The 25,180-nt window shown below is 42.7% G+C and overlaps 3 protein-coding genes and 1 long non-coding RNA gene across 5 annotated transcripts; all 4 read left to right on the top strand.

Annotated features, from left to right (window-relative positions):
• The first annotated feature begins 204 nt into the window (after positions 1-204).
• LOC148887774 (transforming growth factor beta-1-induced transcript 1 protein-like) lies at positions 205-6,296 on the top strand. Of its 2 annotated transcripts, XM_089016063.1 has the most exons (12): positions 301-328; positions 1,635-1,685; positions 1,914-2,065; positions 2,821-2,876; positions 2,975-3,111; positions 3,185-3,248; positions 3,326-3,410; positions 3,492-3,713; positions 3,785-3,958; positions 4,089-4,170; positions 4,247-4,395; positions 4,955-6,296. In XM_089016063.1, the coding sequence occupies exons 1-12, from the start codon at positions 316-318 to the stop codon at positions 5,219-5,221; spliced, it is 1,452 nt and encodes a 483-aa protein (XP_088872189.1). In that variant the 5' UTR covers positions 301-315; the 3' UTR covers positions 5,222-6,296. The 2 variants fall into 2 exon arrangements, with proteins under 2 accessions (XP_088872190.1, XP_088872189.1); XM_089016064.1 differs by lacking the exon at positions 1,635-1,685 and having other exon boundaries at positions 205-328.
• A 307-nt stretch (positions 6,297-6,603) lies between these two features.
• On the top strand, positions 6,604-13,491 carry patl2 (PAT1 homolog 2). Its single transcript, XM_089015764.1, has 19 exons — positions 6,604-6,653; positions 7,401-7,563; positions 7,836-8,086; positions 8,153-8,212; positions 8,298-8,351; positions 8,419-8,568; positions 9,208-9,273; positions 9,352-9,500; positions 9,845-9,916; positions 9,999-10,122; positions 10,212-10,329; positions 10,431-10,537; positions 10,608-10,661; positions 10,740-10,876; positions 11,241-11,397; positions 11,685-11,825; positions 12,500-12,597; positions 12,700-12,840; positions 12,979-13,491. The coding sequence occupies exons 1-19, from the start codon at positions 6,630-6,632 to the stop codon at positions 13,010-13,012; spliced, it is 2,100 nt and encodes a 699-aa protein (XP_088871890.1). The 5' UTR covers positions 6,604-6,629; the 3' UTR covers positions 13,013-13,491.
• Positions 13,492-16,500: 3,009 nt separating this feature from the next.
• LOC148887772 (uncharacterized) lies at positions 16,501-16,809 on the top strand. The gene is made up of 3 exons (XR_016117488.1): positions 16,501-16,552; positions 16,618-16,680; positions 16,762-16,809. It is a non-coding gene; the product is annotated as an uncharacterized LOC148887772 (long non-coding RNA).
• A 65-nt stretch (positions 16,810-16,874) lies between these two features.
• Positions 16,875-25,149, top strand: cmn (calymmin). Its single transcript, XM_089015360.1, has 40 exons — positions 16,875-16,910; positions 17,055-17,105; positions 17,180-17,230; positions 17,315-17,368; positions 17,436-17,486; positions 17,845-17,880; positions 18,126-18,170; positions 18,245-18,304; positions 18,365-18,448; positions 18,525-18,605; positions 18,857-18,901; positions 18,977-18,997; positions 19,093-19,134; positions 19,205-19,249; positions 19,325-19,477; positions 19,565-19,738; positions 20,207-20,251; positions 20,376-20,426; positions 20,538-20,570; positions 20,659-20,700; positions 20,767-20,814; positions 20,895-20,933; positions 21,010-21,069; positions 21,808-21,852; positions 22,008-22,046; positions 22,131-22,178; positions 22,305-22,376; positions 22,464-22,529; positions 22,624-22,677; positions 22,853-22,924; positions 22,995-23,075; positions 23,157-23,216; positions 23,286-23,342; positions 23,418-23,477; positions 23,594-23,638; positions 23,728-23,784; positions 23,916-23,957; positions 24,031-24,216; positions 24,284-24,340; positions 24,400-25,149. The coding sequence occupies exons 1-40, from the start codon at positions 16,898-16,900 to the stop codon at positions 24,402-24,404; spliced, it is 2,370 nt and encodes a 789-aa protein (XP_088871486.1). The 5' UTR covers positions 16,875-16,897; the 3' UTR covers positions 24,405-25,149.
• Positions 25,150-25,180: the final 31 nt, after the last annotated feature.

The raw sequence follows: 25,180 nt of genomic DNA, 5'->3' as shown, positions 1-25,180 counted from the left end.
CCAATTTGCCCCTCTCGAGCCGGTCATTGAGTGACGTCATGTGTCCAGGGAATGCGGGTTGGGAACCGCATTCTTTTTTTTTCTGTCCCCTCCCTCCTGTTAACGCCTTCCCGACTGCGAGGAGACATTACACAGGAAGAGAGAAAGAGTAAGTGAAAAAAAAGGAGGAGATGCCCTCCTCCTCTTCCGCCTGTGTGGGCGAATAACGGTGCATGAGAAGTTATTGCAGGCAGACAATAGCGCCAGTCCATGTTACACACACACACACACACACGCACACGCACACGTGCGAGTGCCAAACTGGGGTGTTCCACCATGGAGGATTTGGGTAAGTAGTGAGAGTGTGTTATTCTTTTAAAGCTGCAGAAGTGGGATGTGTGTAATTTGGTGTGTCCTCTAGGAAATTAGCCCTGTCCGATTTGTATTCCACAGACCCCCCACTATGTAAAACAGCCATGTTGTGTGTGGCTTGAGAACGTTGGGAGTCCAATGATGGCTTATGATCACTCTTACCTTGTATCTTATGGAGACGTGTGGCGCTCACGCGCTCCTACTGTCTAAAAATGTTGTGATGATGGATTTCCAAATGGCCGAACTGATAAAAATCTCGTTTTCCGAGAAAGCCGCGAGACACTTCCTCCCGATCCCGTAAAGTATAATGAGAAGGTGGGGGAAGACTATGCCCCTGCAAATAGCTCCATCTTGCTTCCACAATATTAACATTCAAAATAGAATTGGGCCATTTTATGACGTCTGCTCTGTTCTTTCCATTGAGTCAACGTTTCGGAGTGCCGCACGGATGCAGCCGAAGAAAACTCAGCACATCTGGATTAGATTGGCCAGTCAGGCTGGCTCCTAGTGGCCATGTTTGGTCCACTTCGAACCCCCCCTGCTCCCCACCAACCTCCTCCAAATATGTACTGTTGTAAGTTAATGTGTTGCGAGAGGAAGTTGGCCGCAGTGGCCAAGACAAACAATTTGAATGGGCCTGCTCTAAATATGGGCATCATTCCCTTTGGGAGAATTTTACCTCCTTATATGTGCAAAGTGAATGTGTGTGCGAGGGAGGAGGGGACGGCGTCGATGATCCACAAGATCGTCGCCACACACTCGTACCATGCTTGTGAATCATCCTGGGGCAGATGAGCAATGGCGGAAGGAGCCTGCACTCATACTGGGCAGATGACAGTTTCTATTTGTTTTGTTTTTTTACAGTTAAAATGCATTAGCAGGGCATGGCACATTCATCAAATCCCGAATTTTCAAAATAAGAGTTGATTTTGGAATGATTTTGAGAAACAACCACGATGGCATTTTTTAAGATGGCTTCAAAATGCTCAAGAACTAATGCAGACCAGCGAGCTTGTAATCAATCACGAGCACGTCGAGAAGCGCATGATGTCATGCAGCTAAAAGTGTGTGTGTGTGTGTGTGTGTGTGTGTGTGTGTGTGTGTGTGCGTAAAAAAGGGGGTGTATCATTGATATATAAAATCCCCAGCCAAACGACTCTTTGTCCGCTGCATCCTTTCCATTGCTAGCATGTCTGGATAGCTGAAAAAAAAATGTGTGAAGGCTTTGTAGGGCCTTCACGGTGTTTGGTATGAAGTTGTGAAGCTGTCTCCTTTCTCCTCAGGAGTGCCTGAGCCGCTTAACTACCCTCTCAGTCCTCGTATTGTTGTCTTTGGTACGTACTGTACGTAACTGTCTGTGCATGAGCGTCTTCTACTGCCTGTCTGGCGCATGCTTCATGTTATTGCCGACGCCGTCACTCAGAAAAAAACTCTAACATGTCAGTTGGACAGCCTGCTTTTGCAAATAGATTTCAAAATAAGAGTTGAGCACGTTCAGTTGAGTCGCGAAGGATCGCAAATCCGTCACCCGGAAGTGGTCACTGGGTCCTTGTCCCACATAGACGCCCTCCTGGCCGATTTGGAGAGAACCGGCTCCCCTCTCGCCCGTTGCCCGGTTCTCCTTACGTCAGATCCGCCGATGCACGCCGACCCGGCCGCTGTGCAGAGTCCAGCCGAGGTTCGCCCGCCGCCACCGGCCTACACCCCGCAGCAGGTATCAAATCTTCGTGTTTGGCTCAGTAAAAAGTTAGAAATCACCCTTAGAGAGGACTATGGATTGGATTAGATGTACCTTTATTCGTCTTGCAGTGGATAAATTGACATATCGCAGCAGCAAAGTGATGAAAGGAAGAGGAAAGGAAAGAAAGAAGTAGAAAAATAAAATACAGGAGCTGCTGTAAGGTCAGCCACTCTCACAGCGCCATCTTGAAGTCAAAACAACAACAATAAATAACTAAATAACAAATAACATGACAACACAAAGACACAGAGCCATTCATTCTTCAGCACTTGCTGTACCCTATTTGTGACATGAAGCAGTTCTAGATGAAAGAGGAGAGAATCAAAGCAGTGGATCAGGGACGTCATGGTGGATTGTGCACGTCTACTAGAAGCTAAATGTTGAAGAAATGATTGACTGTATGTTCTTTTTTTAAAAATCCTTCCACTTGATCTATTTGAGTTATTCCCGGTTGAACGGGCTCACCGTTGCTGGCTACCTAGCTAGCTATCTATTTGTGATCTTTTAGCTGTCTAACTAGCTATCTAGCTATCTATTAGTTATCTATTAGCTAGCTGGCTAACTTGATCTATTTGAGGTATTCCCGGTTGAGTGAACGCTGTGCGTGTGGCTGCCGCTGCTCACCCACAGAAAAACTGATCTTGTGACTGTAAAGTGACCTTGAGAGTTTTGAAAGGCGCTTATAAATATAATGTCTTTTTATTATTGATAATGTCCTGTTGTCTCAGACGGTTTCTGCAGCCATGAGGTCCTCCCAAAATTCCAACCCAGACAAACTATACAGGTAAGACATTTTTGTTTTCTTAACTCTCTCTCTCTTTTTGGGATGTTTATCAATGGCGGACCAAGCCACTGATGCGCTCAATTCCTTGCGTCTCACAGTACCGTGTGTAAATCCCGCTCTCCACGCTCAGCTGATCCTCCTCCGGCCTTCTCGTCCTCCTCGCTGTTAGGAGGAGGTCTGAGCGAACTGGACCATCTGCTACAGGAGCTCAACGCCACCCAGTTCAATATCACAGGTCAGCGCAAAGGGCTTTGGTTGGTTGTGTGGCGCCGTTTTTCATTTTATGAGACATTCCACCTGATTTCCAGATGAGATCCTGGCCCAATTCCCCACATCTCATGATGACAAGATGAAGGACTCCGCTGTCTCCACGTAACGTAACACCTTGGCGAAAATTACTCGGCTCAACGCGGAATGAATTGAATTGCAATGGTGTATTTTCATGGCAGCTCGGCAAGGCCTTCAGCGACCTCCGCCACGTTAGAGTTGGACAAACTGATGGCGTCTCTCTCGGACTTCCGTGTCCAAAGCACAGTACGTACTACCGTGGTGAGAGATGGTTGCTTCGTGCATGAAGAAGAACAAGAAAAGAAGAATGGGTTTTGCTTGCTTTAGCCGGCTACGCCCGTTAGTCCGGTGATCACGACGACAACGCCGACAATCACAGCCGAACCGCCACCACAACAGCAGCAGCAGCTAATGGTCCCTCCGCAAGTGACATCAGGCGGCTCATTGGACAGCATGCTAGGTCTTCTCCAATCCGACTTGAGCCGACAAGGTGTTCAAACGTCTTCCAAAGGAAACTGTTCGGCCTGTCAGAAGCCGGTGGTGGGACAGGTGAGTGCGAGCTCGTTCCCAGGCGCCTCCAGACAGTTTTTGAGCCTGTGATTATTCCCGTCGTCGCGCAGGTGGTGACGGCGTTGGGCAAGGTGTGGCACCCCGAGCACTTTGTGTGCAAGGAATGCGAGACGGAGTTGGGAAGTCGGAACTTCTTCGAGAAGGACGGGCGGCCATACTGCGAGTCCGACTACTTTACGCTCTTCTCGCCTCACTGCGCGCAATGCAACAAGCCCATCTTAAATGTGAGCTGCGCCTTTGCCCATTGTGAATCAACTCTTTCACTCCCAGACTAAAAAATGTGTCCACTGCAGTGCCAGGGTTTTTGTCATTGTCACTCAAATTGCACACAATATTGTCTTATGGTTGACTCAGAAAATGGTGACAGCCCTGGACAAGAATTGGCACCCTGAGTGCTTCTGTTGCGTCAAGTGCGGCAGCACATTTGGTGACGAAGGTAAAGACTAGTGAAAGTAGCGTTTTGGGTGGAAAAGATCAGGCATCCAAGTGCATCCACGTTCTTTTTTTCTCAGGTTTCCACGACCGTGAGGACCAGCAGTACTGCCAGCAGTGCTTCCTGACATTATTCGCCTCCCGTTGTCAAGGGTGCAGCCAGCCCATCATGGAAAACTACATTTCGGCTCTCAATTCTCTGTGGCACCCGCAGTGCTTCGTTTGCAGGGTGAGTGTGCCACTTAGCACTGTTCAGGGTGTGCCCGACTCACGATTTGCACTTGAGTTATCTAGCTATCAAGCTTGCTATCTGGTTGGCTATCTAGCTGGCTCTCTATTTGCTATCTACAGTAAAGTCTCGGATATATCGATAGTCCCGGTTATATCGATATTTTTTCGGACTCCCTTGAATATCGATATAACGAGACTTTACTGTATTTGCTAGCTGGATAGCTCTCTAGCTGGCTATCTATTAGTTATTTATTGGCTAGCTCATCTTGCTATCTAGCTAGATATTTAGCAGGTTACCTTGCTACATATAATACAGTGATAATAATAATAATAATTGGGGTGTCTTTCGGGAGATTAAATAATATTTTAGGTCACTTTTAAGAAGCCGAGTGAGTATTTTTTTGATGGATCAGGAGTGAGAGACCAGAATGCATGGGAAAAATACCTTCCTTCCTTTTTTTATTAACAGCTAAACCTCATTTGAGAAGAAAAAAAAACCCTCTAATGATTCTCATGTGACTTTGGTGCTGCTATAAATGGCTGCCGCTGTTTTACAGGAGTGTTACAGCCCCTTTGTCAACGGCAGCTTCTTTGAGCACGAGGGCAAGTCGCTCTGCGAGGCCCACTACCATCAGTCGCGGGGCAGCGTATGCCAAGCGTGCCAGCAGCCCATCTTGGGCCGCTGCGTCACCGCCATGGGGGCCAAGTTTCACCCCCATCACCTGGTGTGCCACTTTTGCCTCAAGCCGCTGAGCAAAGGATGCTTCAAAGAGCAGGAGAACAAGCCCTACTGCCATCCGTGCTTCGTTAAGCTCTTCGGCTAAAGATGCCGACCACGTTTTTGCTCTCGCTCTCTTTTGTCATTCTTTCGATGACAACAGTGACCTGTTTGATGCTAAAAGATGGCATCGGAGACCCCCTCCCCTCTTTTCGAAAAGGTTATAGTCAAACAAAGTGAAGGGAGGAGCTTCATTTCAACATATTACTGAGTTTGGTGCCAAAAAAGGCTTTGATATTTGATATAGATACAACCTGAGCTTAAGAATTGCAAATGCTGGAGTTTTTCAGCTCCACATGGAGGCAAGATGCTACAAGAAGCTCCTCCATCACTTCAACATAGTGCCTTAAGACAATGCTTTGGGTTGAGCACAAAAGCAGCGGAATATACTACTTTGTGAATACGTAGAGGGATACTGTACTCAATTGAAAAGAACCCCAAATAATTTTCTCTTAAAAAACTGACTCCACTTAGGCCTGGTGGAGTGAAATATAACTTAAAGAAGGACAGTATTAGAGATGGACAAAGTATGGCATCATTTTTTTAATTTACAGAGTCTTGCAATATTTATTACTTTTATTTAGCCCTTGAAATCGATTCCATCAAATGAATGTATTCCATGTTTGATTTTTTTAATGGCTTCGTTGATTTAGGGTTGTAAATAATAATATGATACAGATGTGTTTTTTTTATAGTTCATTTGACACTCAACCTGAGCACAAGTTTGCCCACCCCTGAACGAAGCATACTTAAAAATAAGGTATAATATCTTTTGCAATGTGTTTGTATTGTTTACATGTTGCGACAGGTCGTGACGTCACAGCTGCTTCACGACCTGTCGCAACATTCTGTAGCAATATGACAGATGCTACAGTTATAACCAAATATATACAAAATATAATGAAAGCATTTCTATAAGGTATTTTTGCTTTGAGTTTGAAGACAAAATAATTTTCTGCAGATGTATTTTTTTATGTTTTTAGATCCTCGACATCCAGCATATTTTGAGTCGTCTCATTTAACCCGTCACACGTTCAATATGTCATCACATTATGCTTTCACAAATCCTCTATGCACTTTGCCAAAAACTCTTTCAAAAATAAAACAAATCACACATTTCATGATGTTTCATTTGCATTTTTGTGCTGCTTTATGTTTTAGAGGCATAACTATATCAGAAGAATCCGGTACAAGTTTACTACCATTTATTACAATGGAAACGAATCCCTGTAATTCTAATACTGACCTATAGATGTCGCAGTTAACCTATTTCGCCCCCCCAAAAAATCGAAGAAGTACACGTACGTCTGTTACGACATGCGTAATGACGTAGTCGCGTTCCCTCACGTGCAGGTGCGTTCAATTAAACATAAGTTACTGCGGTTGCTAACTGAAGGTATAATTGGTTAACTTTTATCTTGATTTGGTAGCTTTAAAGTCATTAAAAATACAACATGGATGATTCAGAGCGGACGAAAGTAAGTGAAGAACTTTTGAGGCAGTTTTTCCATCAGTTTTGTGTAACGAAGACGTTCTCGAGTTTTTTTCCTTCGAATATATTCGCCATAGTTCAATGCGGGTTTGCGCCACGAATTTAGTTTCTGGGCCTTCATGGTAGTCTTATCCGTCCTATTTCTAACAGGATTAAAAGTGTAAATTAATTTGTTACACGATAGACATAGGGAATAGCTAATTAATAAATAAAATGCTGTATGCTACAAGTGTACTTTCAGAGTCGCATAATATTGACGTCATGTCTGGGGAAGATTAATTTGAAATCTGATTGGTTAAAGAAAGCGTCCCCATTGCTTATCTGCCAGTTTGGGATTAGCCTTAAACAATCGTATTAAAATTGACATTTTGGGGTAATGAAAAGCAATTTAGACTTCTGAAAGGCTTCACTTTGTTCCATTTCAGTAAGTAGGTTGATAAGCTTAACTTCATGAGTTTGGAGGAGTCCACATTGTTTCTTGAATCATTAACCTGTTGAAGTGATAAGCCATAGATTTGTTTGCATTATTGTTTTCATCAAATTTAACTACTGGCTTCTGTTTCATGTTGAGAATTGACTGTTGGTAATGTTTTAGCACTGTTTCAAAACAAATGGTTGGTCCAATTCGGCCAGTGCCTCATAGCAAATTATGATTTTTCTATAACATACAAAAATACCTCCAGTATGTCTTCAGAGACCATTGCCCGGCCAACGCTTGTATTTTATCATCCAGGTGGATGAAGAGGTTGAAGCGCCCCTGGAGCCTCAGTGGCCTGAAAATGGAGACGACTGGAGTGAAGAGGAGGCCGAGCCTAGCATGGAATGTGGGCTCCTGCAGGTCATGGTGGAGGAGGATGAGGAGATCAACATTCGTAACGAGGAGACTTTCGGCATGGGTGTGTATACGTGTTTTTATTTCTTTTTATTTTTTTTGCTCTCTCAATGTAACTATCAAACACAAAATATTGGGCCGTGTTTCGACATGATGTGGCCTCGTTATGGAACTTCAGCAAAGAGGTTTGCCCACATCCATAATAACATTTATCCATTATTCTAAGAATGGAGGTTGTGTTCCTTTTCGCTGACAGCTTTGACATTTTGGAACAGGAAAATTGTCATAGATTGTGAAAGAAATTGTCTTAATTGTGTTCCGTTTTTTTCATGACAGATGAAGACGCACAGGTTACCCCAAAAGGGCCCGACAGCACTCTCGAGTTTGAGGACCTGCCGCCTCGACTCCCCACGCCAGTGCCTAAACTCAGACCTCCGCCACCTTTCAACTCTCTCTCTGCTTCTGGACGGGTGCCCCACTACATGCAACGAAGCAGAGGGCAAGGGGCGAGGAGGGGTCTGGGGAGGACTCATATTTTCGAAGACCCCGCGATGATGAGTGCAGTGGAGTGCCAGTCGAGCATTAAGGTGATGTTTGCATTGACCTTTTGACCTTTTGTCAGCTCATCTGCGTCTTTTTTTCTTAAACTCCAGAGCCTAGATAGCGCTATCGTGGACTGTGGAAAGGTCATGGTCCGTCATCCCTCAGAGGACGCAAGTGTTTTTTTATTTTTTATTTTTTTTCTTTCATTACTTTGTCTTAAAATTGATTTATGGAGGCTTTCTTTGGTTTCTGCAGTGGATGGAACCGTCGTATAGAAAGACCAGAATAGTGTCGGAATCCATACTTCAGGTGGGAAAAAGTGAAGTCTAACCATGTCGAGACTTGGGGTCTTACATTATGTGCTTCTGTGCCTTAGGACAGCGCCATAGTGTGTGTGATTGAGGGGCACAGAGGTCAACACCTGACCTCCAACTTCCCGCATCCCTCCGCTTTTAGGGGCAGGAATGGAGGGGACCTGTGGGGGCCCTGTTCCACGCGGCAGTTTGGCCTGAGAGGCCCCTCGCAGGTGGAGGATTTTATTTCTATGCCTAAATGCCTTGCTCGTTTTAATAATAATAATAAATGTCATTTATCAACACCTTTCAAAACTCTTGCCTTTCAAAACTCTCATGCTCACATTACTGTTCACTCAACCCAGAATAACTCAAATAGATAGAAAGCTAGCTAGCTAATAGATAGCTAATCAATATCTAGCGACATAGATAGCTGGCTAGATATCTAATATTAATAATCAATCTTATTTCAGTCAAAGAATACAGGTTAAAACCTCCACATTATTCATTTGTTCAGCGTTCAGGATGAATAATTTTAGTTTAACATTCAGTCATTATCTACCTTTTGAAAACTGCACAATTAAAAATGTTTATATTTAAAGAACCCATTTTTGCATCCTCATTCATTACAGTGGTCAGCTTATTTTGCACACTTTCCAAAAGTTTATATATATAATATTAAAATGGCAATAAATACAATGGCAGTTTAATTATATAAATGAATAGGTTACGTATATACAGTCGTGAAGCTCTGTATGGTAACTATTTTTTGGGGGGCCGGGGGGACCATATTAAAAAAATACATCCAATTTGAAGAGTAGGTCGAATCTGAATGTTTCCGAACCTTGTTGAACCATGTTATTTTGGCCTAGGTGCACATGAGGCCCAGCCCCCCTTTCTCCCGTCAGCCTCTAACCCAGAGGCAGTGTTACAATCAGGTAGACACTTGCATGCTTTCATAGAAAATGCATATTGTTTACCTCCGCGGATAACTTCTGTTGTATTTTGCTGATTAGACTAATAGATTTGGGTACCCCTCAAACCGGCCGTGCCCTTCCACCCCGCAGCCACTCGCTCCCAAAATGATGCAGCTTCGTTTTGGCCCCAACTCACCAAGACCGCCCCCCTTTTACAGCGCCTCATCTCATCCGGTACAACATTTCAGGTTTGTGACTTGGCACATTTGCATTCGACATGGTCAAATTTCCAAATTGAATCAAAGTTTTTAGGATAAAGTCCTTATTATACTGTAAATATGTGTTGAAGCAATGCAGCTACGTATATCAATATACCTGCACTATGTACTGTGCAGTTTTTTATGAAACCGTTTTGCACATTTACAGTATACATCTCAGTCTGCTGACATTTTTACTATGCTTAGAATATCTAGTTTTTCCTATCCTTTCACACACACCCCCTCCATGCCTTTTAAAATTGCTGCCGTGGACTGCAAATTTCCCCATTGTGGGACGAATAAAGGTTTTCTGATTCTGATTATTGTGTTTTCAGATACCCTGGCCCAGTCACCCAGCTCCACCCGCAACATAAACGTGCACTTAACCAAAAACAACGGCCATTCCGGTGTGGAATCTTCCCTATTAAATCTAATGGAAAAAAATGTCATTTGTACTTTTTCTTGGTCGTGATTACACATTTTCCGTAGAAAACCGGACGGGTGGGATCCTTACTGTAATTTGATGACAGCCAAGGAGAAGGAATGGATAATCCGTCTTCAGATGATCCAGTTGCAGAGTGAAAATCCTTATCTTGAGGATTACTACTATCAGGTATGAAAAGGTCACTTTAAACCAGGCCTGTGCTTACCGAAGTTTATATTTTCCTCCATGTGGTGTTATTATTATTATTTTTTTTTTAGGAATACTACAGACGAGTGGAATCCAAGATGGCGGAGGAGGAACTGGTCATCAGGAACAAGCGGGAGCCTCCCAAGCTCACCACTCCTTATATCACAAAAGCAGATGCCTACACACCAGGTCGCGATCGCCGTCTTCCCAAAGCCACTATTTCAAAGTGACTTCTGATAAACCGAAAGTTGATCTGTTGTCGTCGTGATGTATTTATTTTGCCTTTTCAGTGGTGCACATTGAAGGCTCCCTGGGTCAAGTGGCCGTTTCCACTTGTTATTCTCCTCGCCGAGCCATCGGAGCTGTTCATGCGGTTCAAGCTCAGGGTCCCTTTGAGGTGATCAATATATATAGATATGTTTTTGTTCAGGTTTTTAATATGATCCGTTTCCCCTCGCCGACTGCAGGAGCAAAAGGACACAACGAGGCAACGATTACAACTTCTGAGCGAAATTGAAAAGGTGTGGTTGACCAATGTCTTTTTCATCTTTTCTCCTCATTTTCTGCAGTCAGTTTCACTTTTCTTTTTTCCCCCGCAGCTCTTTGTAGTTCTGTTAGAGGTGGAAGAGTTAGATAGGACCAAAACCCCGGTTTTGTCAGAGGAGAGGAGGCTGAGAGAGAAAATTCAAAGCAAAGTGGAACACATCTACTGCAGGATGCAGCACTACAATGTCCTGTGAGTCATTGAAATGTCCAGGTTGTCCTCAGACTTGAGTATATGTATTGAAAAGTATTCGCAGCACTTTGAGGTTAGCGGCTTATTCCCAAGAATGGATTCAATAATGCACACACATGAATTTGAATTCCTTGCAAAGTGGCCAAAGCACTTCAGTTTCAAACCTGCCACCTTTTTTTAAATGCCTTCTCCAAACTGGAAAAAAAATGAAAAAATGGAGTACATTTGTCCTCAAAATTATACCCACATTTCATGACTTTAAGTCAGCCCATACCTCTAATGTATCTAAACACATTTTACACACCATTCATTTTTGTATCTGCCTTAACTGAATTGAAACGTGGCTGTTTTTTCTTATATAAAGGACTATGGAAGGTGAATTTCTTCCTTTCCTGGTAGTCTCCAAGGGCAAAAAGCTTCTTGCCCGCCTCTTGCCGTTCTTGAAGGACGAATCGGCTATAAAGATCCTGCGGATCGTCTCCTCCAATCTTCCAACGCTGATGAGCAGAGACACCGATGAGGTAAATGTGGTCTGTAGTATTTTATAATAATAATAATAATAATGCATTTCATTTATAAGCACCTTTCAAAACTCTCAAGGTCACTTTTCAGTCACAGCATACGTTTTTTTGTGGGTGAGCAGCGGCAGCCGCATGCGCTAGCGTTCACTCAACCTATAAGTAACTCGAATAGATAGCTAGCTAGCTAATAGATAGCTATATAATGAATAGAGAGCTAGCTAGATAGCTATTTTCTCATTTTTCTAACATTTGAGTGGCTATCGTCTTTTGTTTTTGTGTGTGTTTAGAACCTCCCGGTCCTCTACCCTCCTCTTCTAAATCTGATCAGAGGCCTGAACTTCAACCAGCTGATTGGGATACTTAGAGTCCTGACCTCGTCGGAGAACCTGTCTACGAATGAATGTTTATCCCTAGTGTGCCAGAACAAGGTCTTTGCTAGCTTACATGAACTCATTCACTGCAATTCCCAAATTTGTTCGGGTTAGGTCAAACCTAATGTTTTCCCCCTCCCACAAGGGGGCAGCATTTACCTTTTTGTATAGCCTGGAAATGAGTTAACATTTCTGGCAGTTGATAATTAGGCTTTCCATTCACAGTGCTTCAAAATTACCGTATGTATTCAAGTATAACGCGCTAAATTTTCTACCTAAAAAAGAACTCAAAGTTTGGGTGCGCGTTATAAACGAGGCCTGGGAAAAAAATTATATATATTTAATGCTTTATCCCTTCCAGTAGGGGGCAGCATTTCCATGGCTATTCTCGCCCTTCGGTTTTGCGCATTCCATTTTTTTAAATTGTTGATTAGCATTTCTTTAGCTACGCTTCATTTCCTCACCTCGCCCACACGGAAACGCGTGTTAAGCATTGCTGTTTTGCACAATTACCAATATCCAGAGTTTCTATTCAGTGTTTACATTGTCAATACATGTTTTTTATCACAGTGCTTGGTCTGAGCTGAGAAAAAGCGAAACAAAAATTTACAACGGTTTTTAATTGAAAATTAGAGGTGCGCATTATACACATGTACGCGTTATACTCGAATAAATATGGTATTTTTGTTTATGATTGTCTGTAACTGTAAAGTGCTTTTTTTGGCTTTCAGTTTGGGATCTCGCTGCTTTATGCTCTACTGTCCCACGGGGAAAAATTATTGTCCTCTTGTGTCCCCCTGGAGCCCAGCATCGGCGACTTTGAGACATGGTATCACTTCCAGTTTGTTGCTCCTTGAAAGGAGTTCACTTTAGACTCATCTTTCTTGTTTTTTTCTTCACTCTTTTTCTTTTTCTGCTGCTATTGTTTCAGGACGGACACAATATTCCAAGTGGCGGGGCTGCTTTCCCAGTGTTTACTGGTGGAGCCACTCCTCTTACCTTCCAACCTGCTCACGCTCTTCTGCCGCTACGTGGACAAACGCACTGTGCACCAGCTAAAAAGCAACATGGAGTAAGTCCTCGTTCTGAGTCGAGCATCTGTTGATTGGCACATATTGACGCATCTGTTGGTTTGTTTCAATGTAAATATATTGCTAATCCCCCACCCCCACCCCTAAAAAAGATCTAAACACCCAAATGTTTTATTTAGGTCTGCAACAGGAGGTTTGGCGCTTCCGTCCTGAGCACGACTGTGCATGGCCATGTTATACCGAGCAAAGACTGATGTGGCACTCAGAACCTTGTTGTGCGTTATCAATAAGGTTCAATGTAATGTATTTTATTTTGATTTGCATTCCCCCCCCCCTCCTAAATCACTCATTTGAGCACACCCAGAAATTGTTTCCTTTTTTTTTCCTGTCAATTTTATCCGAAGCCAATTCGCTTCTGGTTAAATTCAAGACAGAAATACAAGTCTGCTCTTTGTATAGTTGCAATCAAAGTTTGCTGGATCAGAATCTGATGAGCATTATGTAGTAATATTTGATTGTATAGTCAAGCTTATGTTTATAGCAATCACTAAGTTATAACGTGGCCCATGCACATTATAGCCACACATTTTTTTTTTTGTAAAACGGTATAAGTTGTCTGTATATATGTATTAGATGCTTTTTTGCCATTGGTTTGGAAACAAGAATTATTTAAATCTCACAATTGTACATCACTTGCAATACAAATAAAAAAAATAACCGCTTGAAGGTTTGATTTATTTTTGGCAGGGGGAAACCGCAAATCGACAGGCTCGAATTTCTCTAAATTTGTTTACTTTGAAATAAACAAGTTAGCGTTCTTTGCTGCGACGCCCATCTGCGACATTCCTCAAAAGGACTATTAGATTGAAAAGCTATTGTGGATTGTTAATGAAGCAGTAAAACGTGCGGGTAAGTTGCTAAAATTATTGTGACAAAATGGCCACATTCTTAAAAAAATAACATGTTTCTTGGTTTTAAAGTTGAAGGCAAGAATCCACTTTTTCTTCTCCACCTTCCCCCCCACTCTCCAAAAACCGAAAAAGTAGTCTGATTTTTGAATGACTGGTCAACATTTCAAAGTGACAGCTGCAGTCATGTGAAGTCTTTTTTTTGGTGACACCTTGTGATTTTGTAATTGAAGTGCTGACAGTTTGTGCAGAAACCAAATAAGCCAGGGGTCTGGGTGGACCAGTAGGTGAAATGTTAACCTTTCCTTGACCTCATAAGATGAGGATTTGGGCTTGGAGTGAGGAATCTAAGTTAAAGGTGAGATCTCTTCCTCTTTTAAGTTCCCCCTTCATTTTAAAACGTGCAAGTGGGGCAAGTTTTCCGTCATGGTCTCCATGGAGTCCCATCTGTTCCGGACTACGTATGGTTCATTTAATGCATTGACTATGTCGATGAACTCATTCACTGCAACGTGTGGAAAAAGTGTCCACTCCAGTGCCAGGGTTTTTGTCATTGTCACTCAAATTCCAGGACCCACAAAATATTGAGTTTTAGGACTACATCAACATTCAAAGCGGTGTACGAAACCTCAGACTCTCTTCTTTAATCAGAAAAAAGAGTTAATTCCTTAATGATATGGGTCTGGAGTTATATGAGCTTGAAATGGGGGAAGATGTACAAAATTCAATAGAAATCATACATACAGGTTATTGGTTTATATATCCCTTGAACAACAGCTGTAGCTGTAACAAAGCGCTAACATGGACAAACGACAAATGCTGCCCCCTTTTGTAAGGGAAAAACATCGCCAGAGGGCTGACCAGCGCTTTATCGGCAGTCCCAGAGAATATTCTCCACGTTAACCACGACAAGACTGACGCTGTAATCAGTGGAACCTTGACTAAATATACAAATCTGAATTCGGTGGCCATCCATCACCGTTCAAAGAAAACACCCCGCGCGAACTCTATCCCAGATGCTTTTATCATCTCGACAAACATGAAGGATGCCACGCAGAGGTCATCGGTCACTGTCCAAATACTCTGTCTTTGCTTTCTCTTAAGTGTAAATGTACGTAAAGTGCCTAATTGCTCACTTGGCATGTATGTGCTGACAAAATGGCCGTGTGGATTCTGGGGGTGATGTGTTAGGGGTGGCTGGAGGAGGAGCGCTCGAGGCCAGAGTGTATATGAGACCCTCACATCTGACTTGGTCGTGCACTCATCGTTAGTCTATTCTCCTCTTTTGGGGTGTGAACGTACATAAATCAAAGTATCTTCAGTTCTCCCCCCCCCCCGCCCTCCAGGTGCAGAATGGGTGGACGCTTGGTGTTTCAGAGTATGCTGATCTTGTGGCTGGTGCACAGTGCGCGTTCTGGGGGTGAGTACATGAAACGCACTTGAAATGAACATTTTCCTCTGAATGGGAGGCGCTGTCGTATCAAATTGATGAGCAATTCAGGCTCAGTTGAAGAATGTTAATTTCAGAATGTAGAAATTGCCATCACATTTGAAAGTAAAAACAATCTATTTTGAATAAGAAAAAAACGTTTTTCTAACAGCATTCACAATTTCAAACCTCACAGTTTAAAGGTGCAGTGATTTAATTATGGAAATCATTGTGATTATTTTTGATTGATAAATCATTTCGATACTTTTTTGGGGGGGAGGGAGTGTGAGGATAAATGCTCAAAATGTATACAGGGCAATGTGAAAATGGAGACCCATTTATCTTGGTGTCAAATGTAAATTAACAATTTTGTTTTGAAAGGCGATCAACTTTTTTTGTGGTCGAATGTTTCATGATTTTAAAATGCAATAAATGTGAATTTGCCTAAAACAAATACAGGGTGACCCAAAAAGATGCGTACCCATGAAAATTTCAATTGTGGATTTGATTAAAAAGCTATTTATTTCAAATTACAACCACACATTATTCAGACCCTTCACCTGAGTTTCAGCTATTTCTGTCAATATTTAGTCAATTTATGGCTTTCCCAAGATGTGTTCCAAATGTCCACCATTGACATTTTCATGGGTACGCATCTTTTTGGATCACCCTGTATTTCACAATCTGCTGCGATAACGCTGCTGATGAAAACATTCTCATAATTGCCTTTTAATTTTGAAATGGACTAAGACTTTAACCCATGCTCTCTCGTCAATCTCGCGGCCTTGTCCCACCGATGATGTAACTTGCTCCCAGTTGAGACGAATGTCATTTTCAAAGACTTAGGTTTGCCTGCCAAATTTCAAACCGTGGTGCGAACCGGAAATCTTAGCAACCGTAGTCGTGTTGTCCTTAAGCCTTTAGGTTCAGTTGCCTGTGCGGCTGTGCCGAATCAAAGGCAAGTCGAGCTTCGGTGGCAGCAGCCGTCTAAATTTAACATCCCTCTGCGAGTTGACAAGTGGTTTTACTGCCTGCGTACACCCATTGCTTTGACGTCTGATGAAATGGAAGCGCCCTGTTGTGGTCCTCAGTTGTGCACCTGTTTCATATATTACAGTATATACATATGTTATGTTCAAGTACAATCACTGATTATTTTAACGTCATGGCTAACATTTTCCATCAAAAGATATGATACCTTAAACAAATTGTTGATTAAAAAATGTGCTATCTTGAAGGTTATGGTGCAGGAGCGTCTGCATTGCCCAATGGCCATGAGGCACACATTAACGGTGAGTGTGTCAGCGCGTATTTTAGACCCAACACCAATTCTATAATGCAAATAATGGCCTTGTCTTTTAGGAAGAAGATTGCACAATGGTAGAGGTTCTGCAAGAACGCTGAGCCCGACAAAAGGTATCTCGTCCATATCGCAAGCTCATGTCCTCTTTGCGGGCGCATGATCGTTTTCTTTTTCTAAGGTGTCGGTTCAGCGATGGGTGCCCAGAATGGAGGATATACTGGGTACTCCAATAAAGGAACCGGTGAGTGAGCAGGAAATAAAAGCGGCATGATCTCAAGGAGAGATAAAAGATACTCACCATGGCATTTTGCTCGCATTTAAGGCTACGGAGCAGCTGCTGGGATGGCGACCGGCATGGGAACTAAAGGTTGATTTCTTCTTTTGACTTGATTTTATTTTGGCCTTGCTTTAAATAAGCGACATACTTTTAAGGTTATGGTGCAGGACGATTTCAAGGAATGTGGCCACAAGGTAATAAACAACCTTATATTCAATATATAAATGCACTTTACTGAAACACTCAGGTAGAAACTAGTGACATTTGCAGTTTCATCCAACCACAGTGGGACTTTAAAAAAAAAATAACTTGGTCAAAAAATGCATGTCATGTTGCAGGCTATGGTCGCCATTCCGGGCCCACCAACCAAAACCCAATGAAAGGCAACGGTACGCATCCCTTCAACATTCCATCTGTAGAAGCTCTCCTACAAAGGTTTTGATGTAAAAAAATGTGATTGCAGGCTATGGAGCTCCCCTCGGCGCATTTGTTGGACGAGGAAATAAAGGCAATGGTCATTATATATGATGATGATAATGAAGAGGGGAGATTTTGCCACCCGCCTTCTGTCATAGTCATGAAAACTTGATGTCTCAAGGTTATGGAGGTCTTGCTGCTGGCCCCCAAACTATAAACAAAGGCGCATTGAAAGGTGCGTACTTGGATTTGAGCAATTGATGGTGTTTGGAGTAAATAAATCATGTTTCAAGTTCTCTCAGGGTATGGTCGTGCAACTGGAGCGCTCGCTGGAAATGGACTCAAGCCCAACGGTGAGTTGGCCTAAGACGTGATGATGTATACTTGCTGTTACAGAGGAGTCATGGGAGAACGTTTTGTGGTCAGATGAGACCAAAATAGAGGTTTTTGGTCATAATTCCACTAAGCTTGTTCTGTTTCCATCAGCCAGTGTCTTCTTGTGCCGGTCTCAAGCCCAGATAAATACAGGGTTGTGTCCGAAAGGGCATCGGACGTAAAAGCTTGGCCAAAACAAACGTGCGAATCAAACCTCTGAAGATGGAGGATACTGATTCGCTGTGGCGACCCCTTGAAGGGAAAAGCCCAAATCAAAATACTTTCCTTCTCACTGTACAGTTTTGCGAAAAGAAAATATATTTGTACTCCTTGCAGGTCATGCGTACAGCGGACTTGCCAATCAAGGTTACGGTAAGCGAAGGTTCCTGTTTGGAATGTGAGCAAAATATTCAAAATATGTCCCGGAAGTTGAGCAAAACCTATTTTAATTTGGCATTAACACAACTATCTTGCGTCAACCAACAACGCGTTTATGAATTATTTAGATTCATACGTTTTATTGGGGTTTAAAAGTTATTGTTCAAACTATAAGATCAAAATGTTACAGGCAAAAGCGGTTCTCCATGCTCCACATAACTGGTCTTATTCTTTATTAGGATATGGAGCAAAACCTGGTCGACCAAATGGCGCTGCAAACAACGGTAAACTTCGGCAAAGCGAAGCCTATTTTAAGGCTGGCATATTTAATATCTTTTGCACGACTTATCCTTCACAGGCTTGGCGGTTGCTGGACGTAAACCGGTGAAAGGATACGGCCAAGCGTACTATGGAGCAGGTGAACACACCTCCGGAGTTTTCTTTTCGGGTCAGCGTTTTACTTGTAATCGTCACTAAGGAGCTGGTCAGGGGTCGCCGCAGCTTGCCAGGAACCAGGGCAAGGGTGGGCAATATCACGGTTATGGTCCGCAACCAATCGGTGGTGAGTCAGTCATGTCTTCGGAAACGTCCCCGACCAGATACTGATATGAAGATTATATATTTGTGTGTATTCTTAGGCTATGCCGGTGGTCAAGGCAATGCTGGAATGAGCTTGGGCCCTCGATATGGAAATGGCGGAATCAAAGGACCCAGATCAGGTTGCCGCATCTTTACGGTTGAGACAAAATTGGGAATAAATATATTATTATTAATAATGATATTTTCTGCATGATGGGTTTTTGTTTTGTGGTTGATTCTGAGGTTATGGGTACATAGTATCCTGTAAAACCCAGTTTTTTTTACGCTTTTCTTCCCGCATTCCAAATGTGTGCATGTTTGCTTCAAGAAAAACCGTAGTTATTGATCTGTGATCTTACTTGCACCCCCCCCCCCCACGCCCCTTCCCCAGAATATGGTAATATTGCGCAGGGGAGTCGTGGTGTGAAGCCCACCGGTGAGTCTTCCATTTTTCTTTCAAAATGCATGCTCAATGCAAGTATAGCTATGAGTAAATGTCATTGTTTTTCAGGATACGGCGTAAACGGAGGAGGTATTGTCGTTTCTAAAAACATTATGAAAGTGTGTACCAATAAGTATAATCTCCATGTGGACGCCCACCCTTTTTATTTTGTGTTTTAAATCAAGGTTATGCGGGTGGATTTGTTCCCAATGGAGCCAAAGCTAATGGTAGTGGATTACACTTATCTGTGATGCCGACCGTTCAGGAATGGTGCATTCACGATTATTTGCTTTTAAGGTTATGGAGCTGGTGGCACAAAAGGATACGCAAACAAACCCAATGGTAACATCTTATGAATGTGAAGGGAAAATCGCTGCTCCTTGCAACATCTGACTTTGCCCTTCCGGTTTACCTCAGGACCTGGAAACGGTGCAGCGCTCGGAGGAGTGGGAAATCAACTGATGCCAGGCGCCTCAAACGGCAAAGGTCTTAAAGGTGATGTCCTGTCACCTCGGCAACCAAGCTCAGCACTTCGGGAGGGTGCTTCACCGCAGCGACCAATCATGGAAGGTGACGCTTTATCGGCACCTGATCCCACCAGCGGGCGTCTCGTTCTTGTCACCAAAGACCAATGCCAGAAACTGCCTGTGCCGCAAGGGAACAACTTCATGCAACCGCAGGCTGGGCAGGCGTATGTTCCTCAAAAGCGCGAGTTTGGTCCTGAATCTTCTCCTGGGATGAGGCCGCTGGACAAAAATCTGACGCCCCCTTCGAATGAGGCAGGCTCGCACAACAACCCTGCAGGTGGAAGACCTGTCGCTCCTCTCCAAGGCAAGGACCAAGAAACTCTCGAAGATATACAGGGTGACCCAAAAAGATGCATACCCATGAAAATGTCAATGGTGGCTTTGATTAAAAAGCTATTAATTTCAAATTATAACCACACATTATTCAGTTTATGGAAGACAATTCACCAGAGTTTCAGCTATTTCTGTCCATTTTTACTCAATTTATGGCTTTCCCAAGATGTGTTCCAAATGTCCACCATTTTGTTGCAAGCAAACCTGTACTCGTCTGACAAAGTTGTGAATCACCCTTGAGAAGGAAGCCCATAATCTGCACGACTCAGGAAGCAATTGAAAGGCAAAAGGTCAAAGGTGTCAAACGTTTATGCGTGACTGTCAAAACGCTCTAGTTTAGTTTCAATCGGAAGTCGAATGCGGAAGTTGGTCAAAGGCGTTTATTTGCATCTATGATGTTATACAAAGACTAACGCTCTGGTTCATTCCTGAATTTTAGAGGCTTCAGTATCCAGTGGACCTGGATCTCAAGCGGGCAAACCTGGTAAAATTATACATGCAACTCACCTTGGTCGTGTAGCTTGTGGAGAGCAATGTGCATTTGTTGGCTAATGTCAATCTTTTTTCTGTTTTTTTTTTTTTTTAAGATAAATGCACTTTTCTTGTAGACTGCGGCCCAGGGGGTTCAAATGGACAGTGGATGAAAATACCTAGACCAGGTAAAAACTATGCAAATAAAGATGTGGAGTAGGACTAACCTAGCGATGCGTTTTAGCATTTGGGGGTGAAAATGCTTTGTTTTAAACATGAAAATTGATCTGATTGGATAGGAGCTGGCGTGTCAGCGGGCAGCTACACCAAAGGTATTTGTGTACTCATGACTGCTTTCTTTCGCATCGGCTCATGAAACTTGCAAGGCTGTGTTCTAAGCCAATCATTGTACTCCATCAGGTTACGGAGCAGCTGGTCCAAACAGATTGGGCGCCAATTCAGGTAAATCACATTTTTATGACTCTTAAATTGACAAAGCATATTCAAATCTGCATGTGTTTTGGAAAGTTTCTGGACCCGCAGGCTACGCCGGACTGAATAATGGATATGGAGCAGGTAAAATCGACTTAGCAAAACAAAACAAAACAATGATGACAAATGTGGCAACTCATTCATACTTCTGTACACGTACTTAGCCCTTGGATATCCAAACGCAGGAAACCCCCAACAACCAAGTGAGTACGCTATTCCCGATGCTATTTCAGACACTTCTATTCACCATGGTTTAATGTTTTCTTTGCGTTTCCTCAGTTTACACCCCAGGAGTCAACCTTGGAGGAGCTGACAATACCAAGGGAAGCTCTTATCAAGGTCAAGATTTGAAATGAACCTTTTTAAACAATTGTCAAAAATGTTACAGACGTACAGAATACAGTCATACCTCAGCTTTCCAACTTAATTGATTCCCAGAAAGTGTGTGTAAAGCAAAAAGTTCATCTGCCAAACATTTATTTCCCCATAAGAAACCATTTAAAATGAGAATAATCCGTTCCCAGGTCCCCATAAAACTTAATTTTCTACTAAATAAGCCTTAAAACAACACAAAACATACCTTATTTTATGTACGATAAATGTGCTTTTGTATTGTAATTCAATAAATAAACTGTACTGTATAATAAAGTCGTTTTATTTACCTTATTGATGGTTGTTGTCAATGGATGACGAAGTTCCAGGTTGCCTCTTGATGATATCCGAGTGAGTTGGTTCGTTTGCCGAAAACTAGTTCGTATGCCAATATTATATTCTCGCGAATTTAATGTTCATAAGGCAAAAAGTTGGTGAACTAAAGCGTTCGTAAGCTGAGGTATCACTATACTGTGTTTGTGTGTTGTTCATAAACGTAAATTTGATATCTTAACTCATTCACTGCCAGACGATGCGCAAAAATGTGTCCATTCCAGTGGCAGGGTTTTTGTCATTTTCACGTAAAATTGCAGGACCCAGAGAATATTGAGTTTTGGGACTATATAAACATTCAATACACCTTTCGAAATTTGAGGATTGCGGTAGATGAGTTAAATGCATGAATGTCTGTTTCCCCTCTCCAAGGCTATCCAAATGGCGATGTCGCCGGTGTGCCACCCAACTATGCTCGTATGTAATATCTTCAAATAATTCACTGAGTTAGAAGGAGCAATGCCGTTCATTTCACTCTACCAGCGGGAATATGCGACAGCTCACCTGTCAAAATGAAGTGTTTGTTATTAAACAAATGTATATGAATGGTATTGATTGAAACTTTTTTCCAGATCTTGGTCACGGTGTTCCAACAATGGATGCGAAATCAGGTGAGGGAATTTGGGTCCGAATCACATATCACTTTGGAGAATTTCATGAGTTACGTATTTAGTTATTCAATGCTGAATTTGCAGGTGGCGCTGTGCAGCTGCCTTACAATGGCGCTCCAGGCGGAGTTGACGGTAAGATGATGCTGAATTAAGCACAAAAAAAGCTAAACAAGTTCATCTTGGACTAATTTATTATTGTTCTGGCTTTTTAGTGGTTTCATTTGTCTTCGTTGATATTCACTGAAATATTAATTTCAGCAGGTGCAAATCGGCCTGAGCCACAACCAGCCGGACTCAGTCCAAATGGTCAACAAGGCCCGGTGTACGCTGGTATGTTGTATCTTTTTTTTGAAGGGGAAAATTGGGGTGTTATAATCAAGACGGGGGAAAAACTAACAACAACACAATGACCCCCAGGAATGGAGGGTTTACCTTACGGTGGTCAGCCGGTGATGGACCCTCAGACAGCAAATGCTAAATATGGTGAGGTTTTCCCCATCCTGGTCATCTCAAATCTGTTTTTCCCCCTTTTTTAAACAAAGTTTTGGTTTGTCAATAAATTCTTCTGTTGCTCCAGGCATTGGCGGCTTGCAGTTTGGTGGCGGCCATCAGATGGCCAAGAATGGCGCGGGTAATTCTGAAATTTTAAATGTGCATTATTTGAGCTGATTGGAAAACAGATGTGGTGGAAATTGATAGTTGAGATCATTATTGAGGGCGTGGTGAAATGGCGTTGCAGCTGGACAATATGCTAAATACGTTACAAAAGACTCATTGGATCCAAAAACGGTGTCCTCTCTGGTCAGGGTATGGCGGCATCTCCAATTTAGGTCACCTCCTTGGTATCGGCAGTAATGGACACCTGCCTGGCAAATACGGTGAGTCCACACGGACAAAAACAAAAAAAAGACTTTCTTTAAATATCCTGCTGGCTGTTCCCCTGCGCAGGTTATGGAAGAATGCCTCACAAAGTTCAACCTGTTGGGTTTGGCCCTCGGCTCGAGTCACCTGATGGCGGCGGACAATATGGTGAAAACGTTTAGCATCCAATCAAGGAAATTAGCTGCTAAATTATTTTGATGTAGCTAACTTATATGTATTACATTCCAGGTCATGCGGCTTCACCTTATCACTCAAATCCTCTTGGATTTGGACCAAACCTAAACTATGGTGAGAGCCTTCAAAATAGCACTTTTGCTGGTGTATTTTAATTTGAAATGTGTTTTAATGATTGCCAAGGTGGTGTTGAGGGTTCCTATGGGTCACAAGGTGAAGAGAAGCCTGCTGGAAAACATGGTTTGTTTTGGTTCTATCATTTTTGACAATTGATTCTTAAGGTCATTTGTTGATTTATTCAATGTGTCTCTTTAGTGGATCATCTGCCGCGTCACCAGAGTCCGCCTCTGGAAGCTGCTTCTGAACGCCAATCAGGTAGAGTAGAGAATCTCTTTCGTGCAGCAGCAGGAATTTAAGGAAAACTTTGTTGATCTGGATGTGCAACTTAAAGGAAAAGTGGCCGTGACAGGATTTTTCTTGATCTTAAACAGGTTCACTTTTCGAATCGCAACAAGGGGGAGCTGAAATCGGCAATGGTACGAACGCCACTCGAGAAACTGTTTTTTGATTTTTGTACAGATGTCATTTAATGTTGATTTAAAAAGAAAATGTTTTTTTTCCGCAGTGGGGGGCGATCCAAATATGTCACAAGCTGGCGAGGGCAATGTGAATAATAAATATGGTAGGTGGGAACTGGTTGCAAGTCACCATGGCAATAAGCAAGGTGTATCATGGCTCTATTAATTTCAGAAAATTGCAGTATTTTTTGGGAGGGGACACGTGCACTCACCCAGTTTTTTTTTTGACTTTCAGAAAATGTGGGTTACATAAGTGGAAGCAAACTGCAACCACAAGGTACCACATCAAGTTTCTCTACTTAATTTTAAAAGACAATATAAAAATCCCTTTCACCCCTCCTTCTCTCCAGTCATTTCACTTCCTGCGGCACCCACTCCCTCGCCGCCGGACTCCGTCTTTACGCCAGCGCGAACAGATGACCTCTCGTCTGACCTCACGGGCACCTTCAATTTGGAGGCAGCCCGGGGGTCGGAACAGCCCGGCGACCCGTCGCATGTGCCCCAACAGCGCCTCAAACTGCAATTTCACACTCAAGGCAAGATACACACATTCAATTGGTTACAAAAATAATAATAATCATACTTTTTGACACTTGGCTTCAGGGTCAAAGAATGGAAAATATGACTTGAATGGTTTCTTTGGGAATGGCGGCTACCAAGGTAAGACTCGACTTCTAAATCTTAAAAACAAAAAGATGAATCTGTTTTCTCCCACACAGGTTAACACTTGCTGACATCACTTCCTTCCTTTGTGTCATTGTATGATAATTGTCATCACTTTCAGATTGTATAATAGGTATATTTACATCTTTTTATTGTTTCACTTTTTGTAATGGATTGAGTTGCCATGTTGTGTATATTTTTATTAAAATATACCTCTTGGCAACAGCTTTATATTCTGCCCTTATTTGTTCACTGTACAAGCAAAGAAATACAGGTAACATCCAACTTATGACCACCCGTACTGACGACCACGACCTCCAAACCCTTTTTTTTTTTATTTTAATTCTACGCCTGGCACCGCAACGCGCAACTGTACGACGCGCAACTGTACGACGCGCAACGTGTACGACAATTTTGGCCAGCCAGCCAGCATCTCACTCTCGCACAGCAATCAACGGCGTGATGGCACCAGAGGGAGGAGTTTACGAGCCATTTAGCCTCCAACATTTTGAATGGATTTCGAGTGACGACCATTTTGACTTGCGACCGTTTGCTCAGAACGCAACTTGGTTGTAAGTCGGATGTTACCTGTAGTTTAGTGTACTTAAATCAGTCAGCTGTGCCCCATAAATCCCTAAAGCACACGCTAAACACGCCATCGTTTTTTGCCATTTGTTCAATTTGTCGAAAATAAAAATAAATTCCAATGACGTTAAGGTTTGGACTTGGTTGCTAAAACAAGAGCTGGCTCCAATCGCACGTGGCCTTTTTGTTGAGGATTAGCGCAGCTTTAGCCTTAAGAATAAGAAGCGTCCACTGATTGGCCGCGAGTGTGCG

This window comes from Hippocampus bargibanti, linkage group LG15, assembly GCF_051943395.1.
Source record: "Hippocampus bargibanti isolate YZ-2025 linkage group LG15, ASM5194339v1, whole genome shotgun sequence".
Taxonomy (NCBI): domain Eukaryota; kingdom Metazoa; phylum Chordata; class Actinopteri; order Syngnathiformes; family Syngnathidae; genus Hippocampus; species Hippocampus bargibanti.
Note: the sequence above shows the minus strand (reverse complement) of the source record. Positions and strands in the feature narration are given on the sequence as shown.

What these genes read in the sequence shown, in the direction of transcription:
- LOC148887774 (XM_089016064.1), top strand. Translation starts at nt 250, where the DNA reads ATGTTACACACACACACACACACACGCACACGCACACGTGCGAGTGCC. An exon ending in GCAACAAGCCCATCTTAAAT is followed by an intron (nt 3,959 to 4,088) that starts GTGAGCTGCGCC and finishes TGGTTGACTCAG; the next exon opens with AAAATGGTGACAGCCCTGGA. An exon ending in CGCAGTGCTTCGTTTGCAGG is followed by an intron (nt 4,396 to 4,954) that starts GTGAGTGTGCCA and finishes GCTGTTTTACAG; the next exon opens with GAGTGTTACAGCCCCTTTGT.
- patl2 (XM_089015764.1), top strand. Translation starts at nt 6,630, where the DNA reads ATGGATGATTCAGAGCGGACGAAA. An exon ending in CGAGGAGACTTTCGGCATGG is followed by an intron (nt 7,564 to 7,835) that starts GTGTGTATACGT and finishes TTTTCATGACAG; the next exon opens with ATGAAGACGCACAGGTTACC. An exon ending in TTGAGGATTACTACTATCAG is followed by an intron (nt 10,123 to 10,211) that starts GTATGAAAAGGT and finishes TTTTTTTTTTAG; the next exon opens with GAATACTACAGACGAGTGGA.
- cmn (XM_089015360.1), top strand. An exon ending in ACGAGGAAATAAAGGCAATG is followed by an intron (nt 17,231 to 17,314) that starts GTCATTATATAT and finishes TGATGTCTCAAG; the next exon opens with GTTATGGAGGTCTTGCTGCT. An exon ending in TGGACCAAACCTAAACTATG is followed by an intron (nt 23,217 to 23,285) that starts GTGAGAGCCTTC and finishes ATGATTGCCAAG; the next exon opens with GTGGTGTTGAGGGTTCCTAT.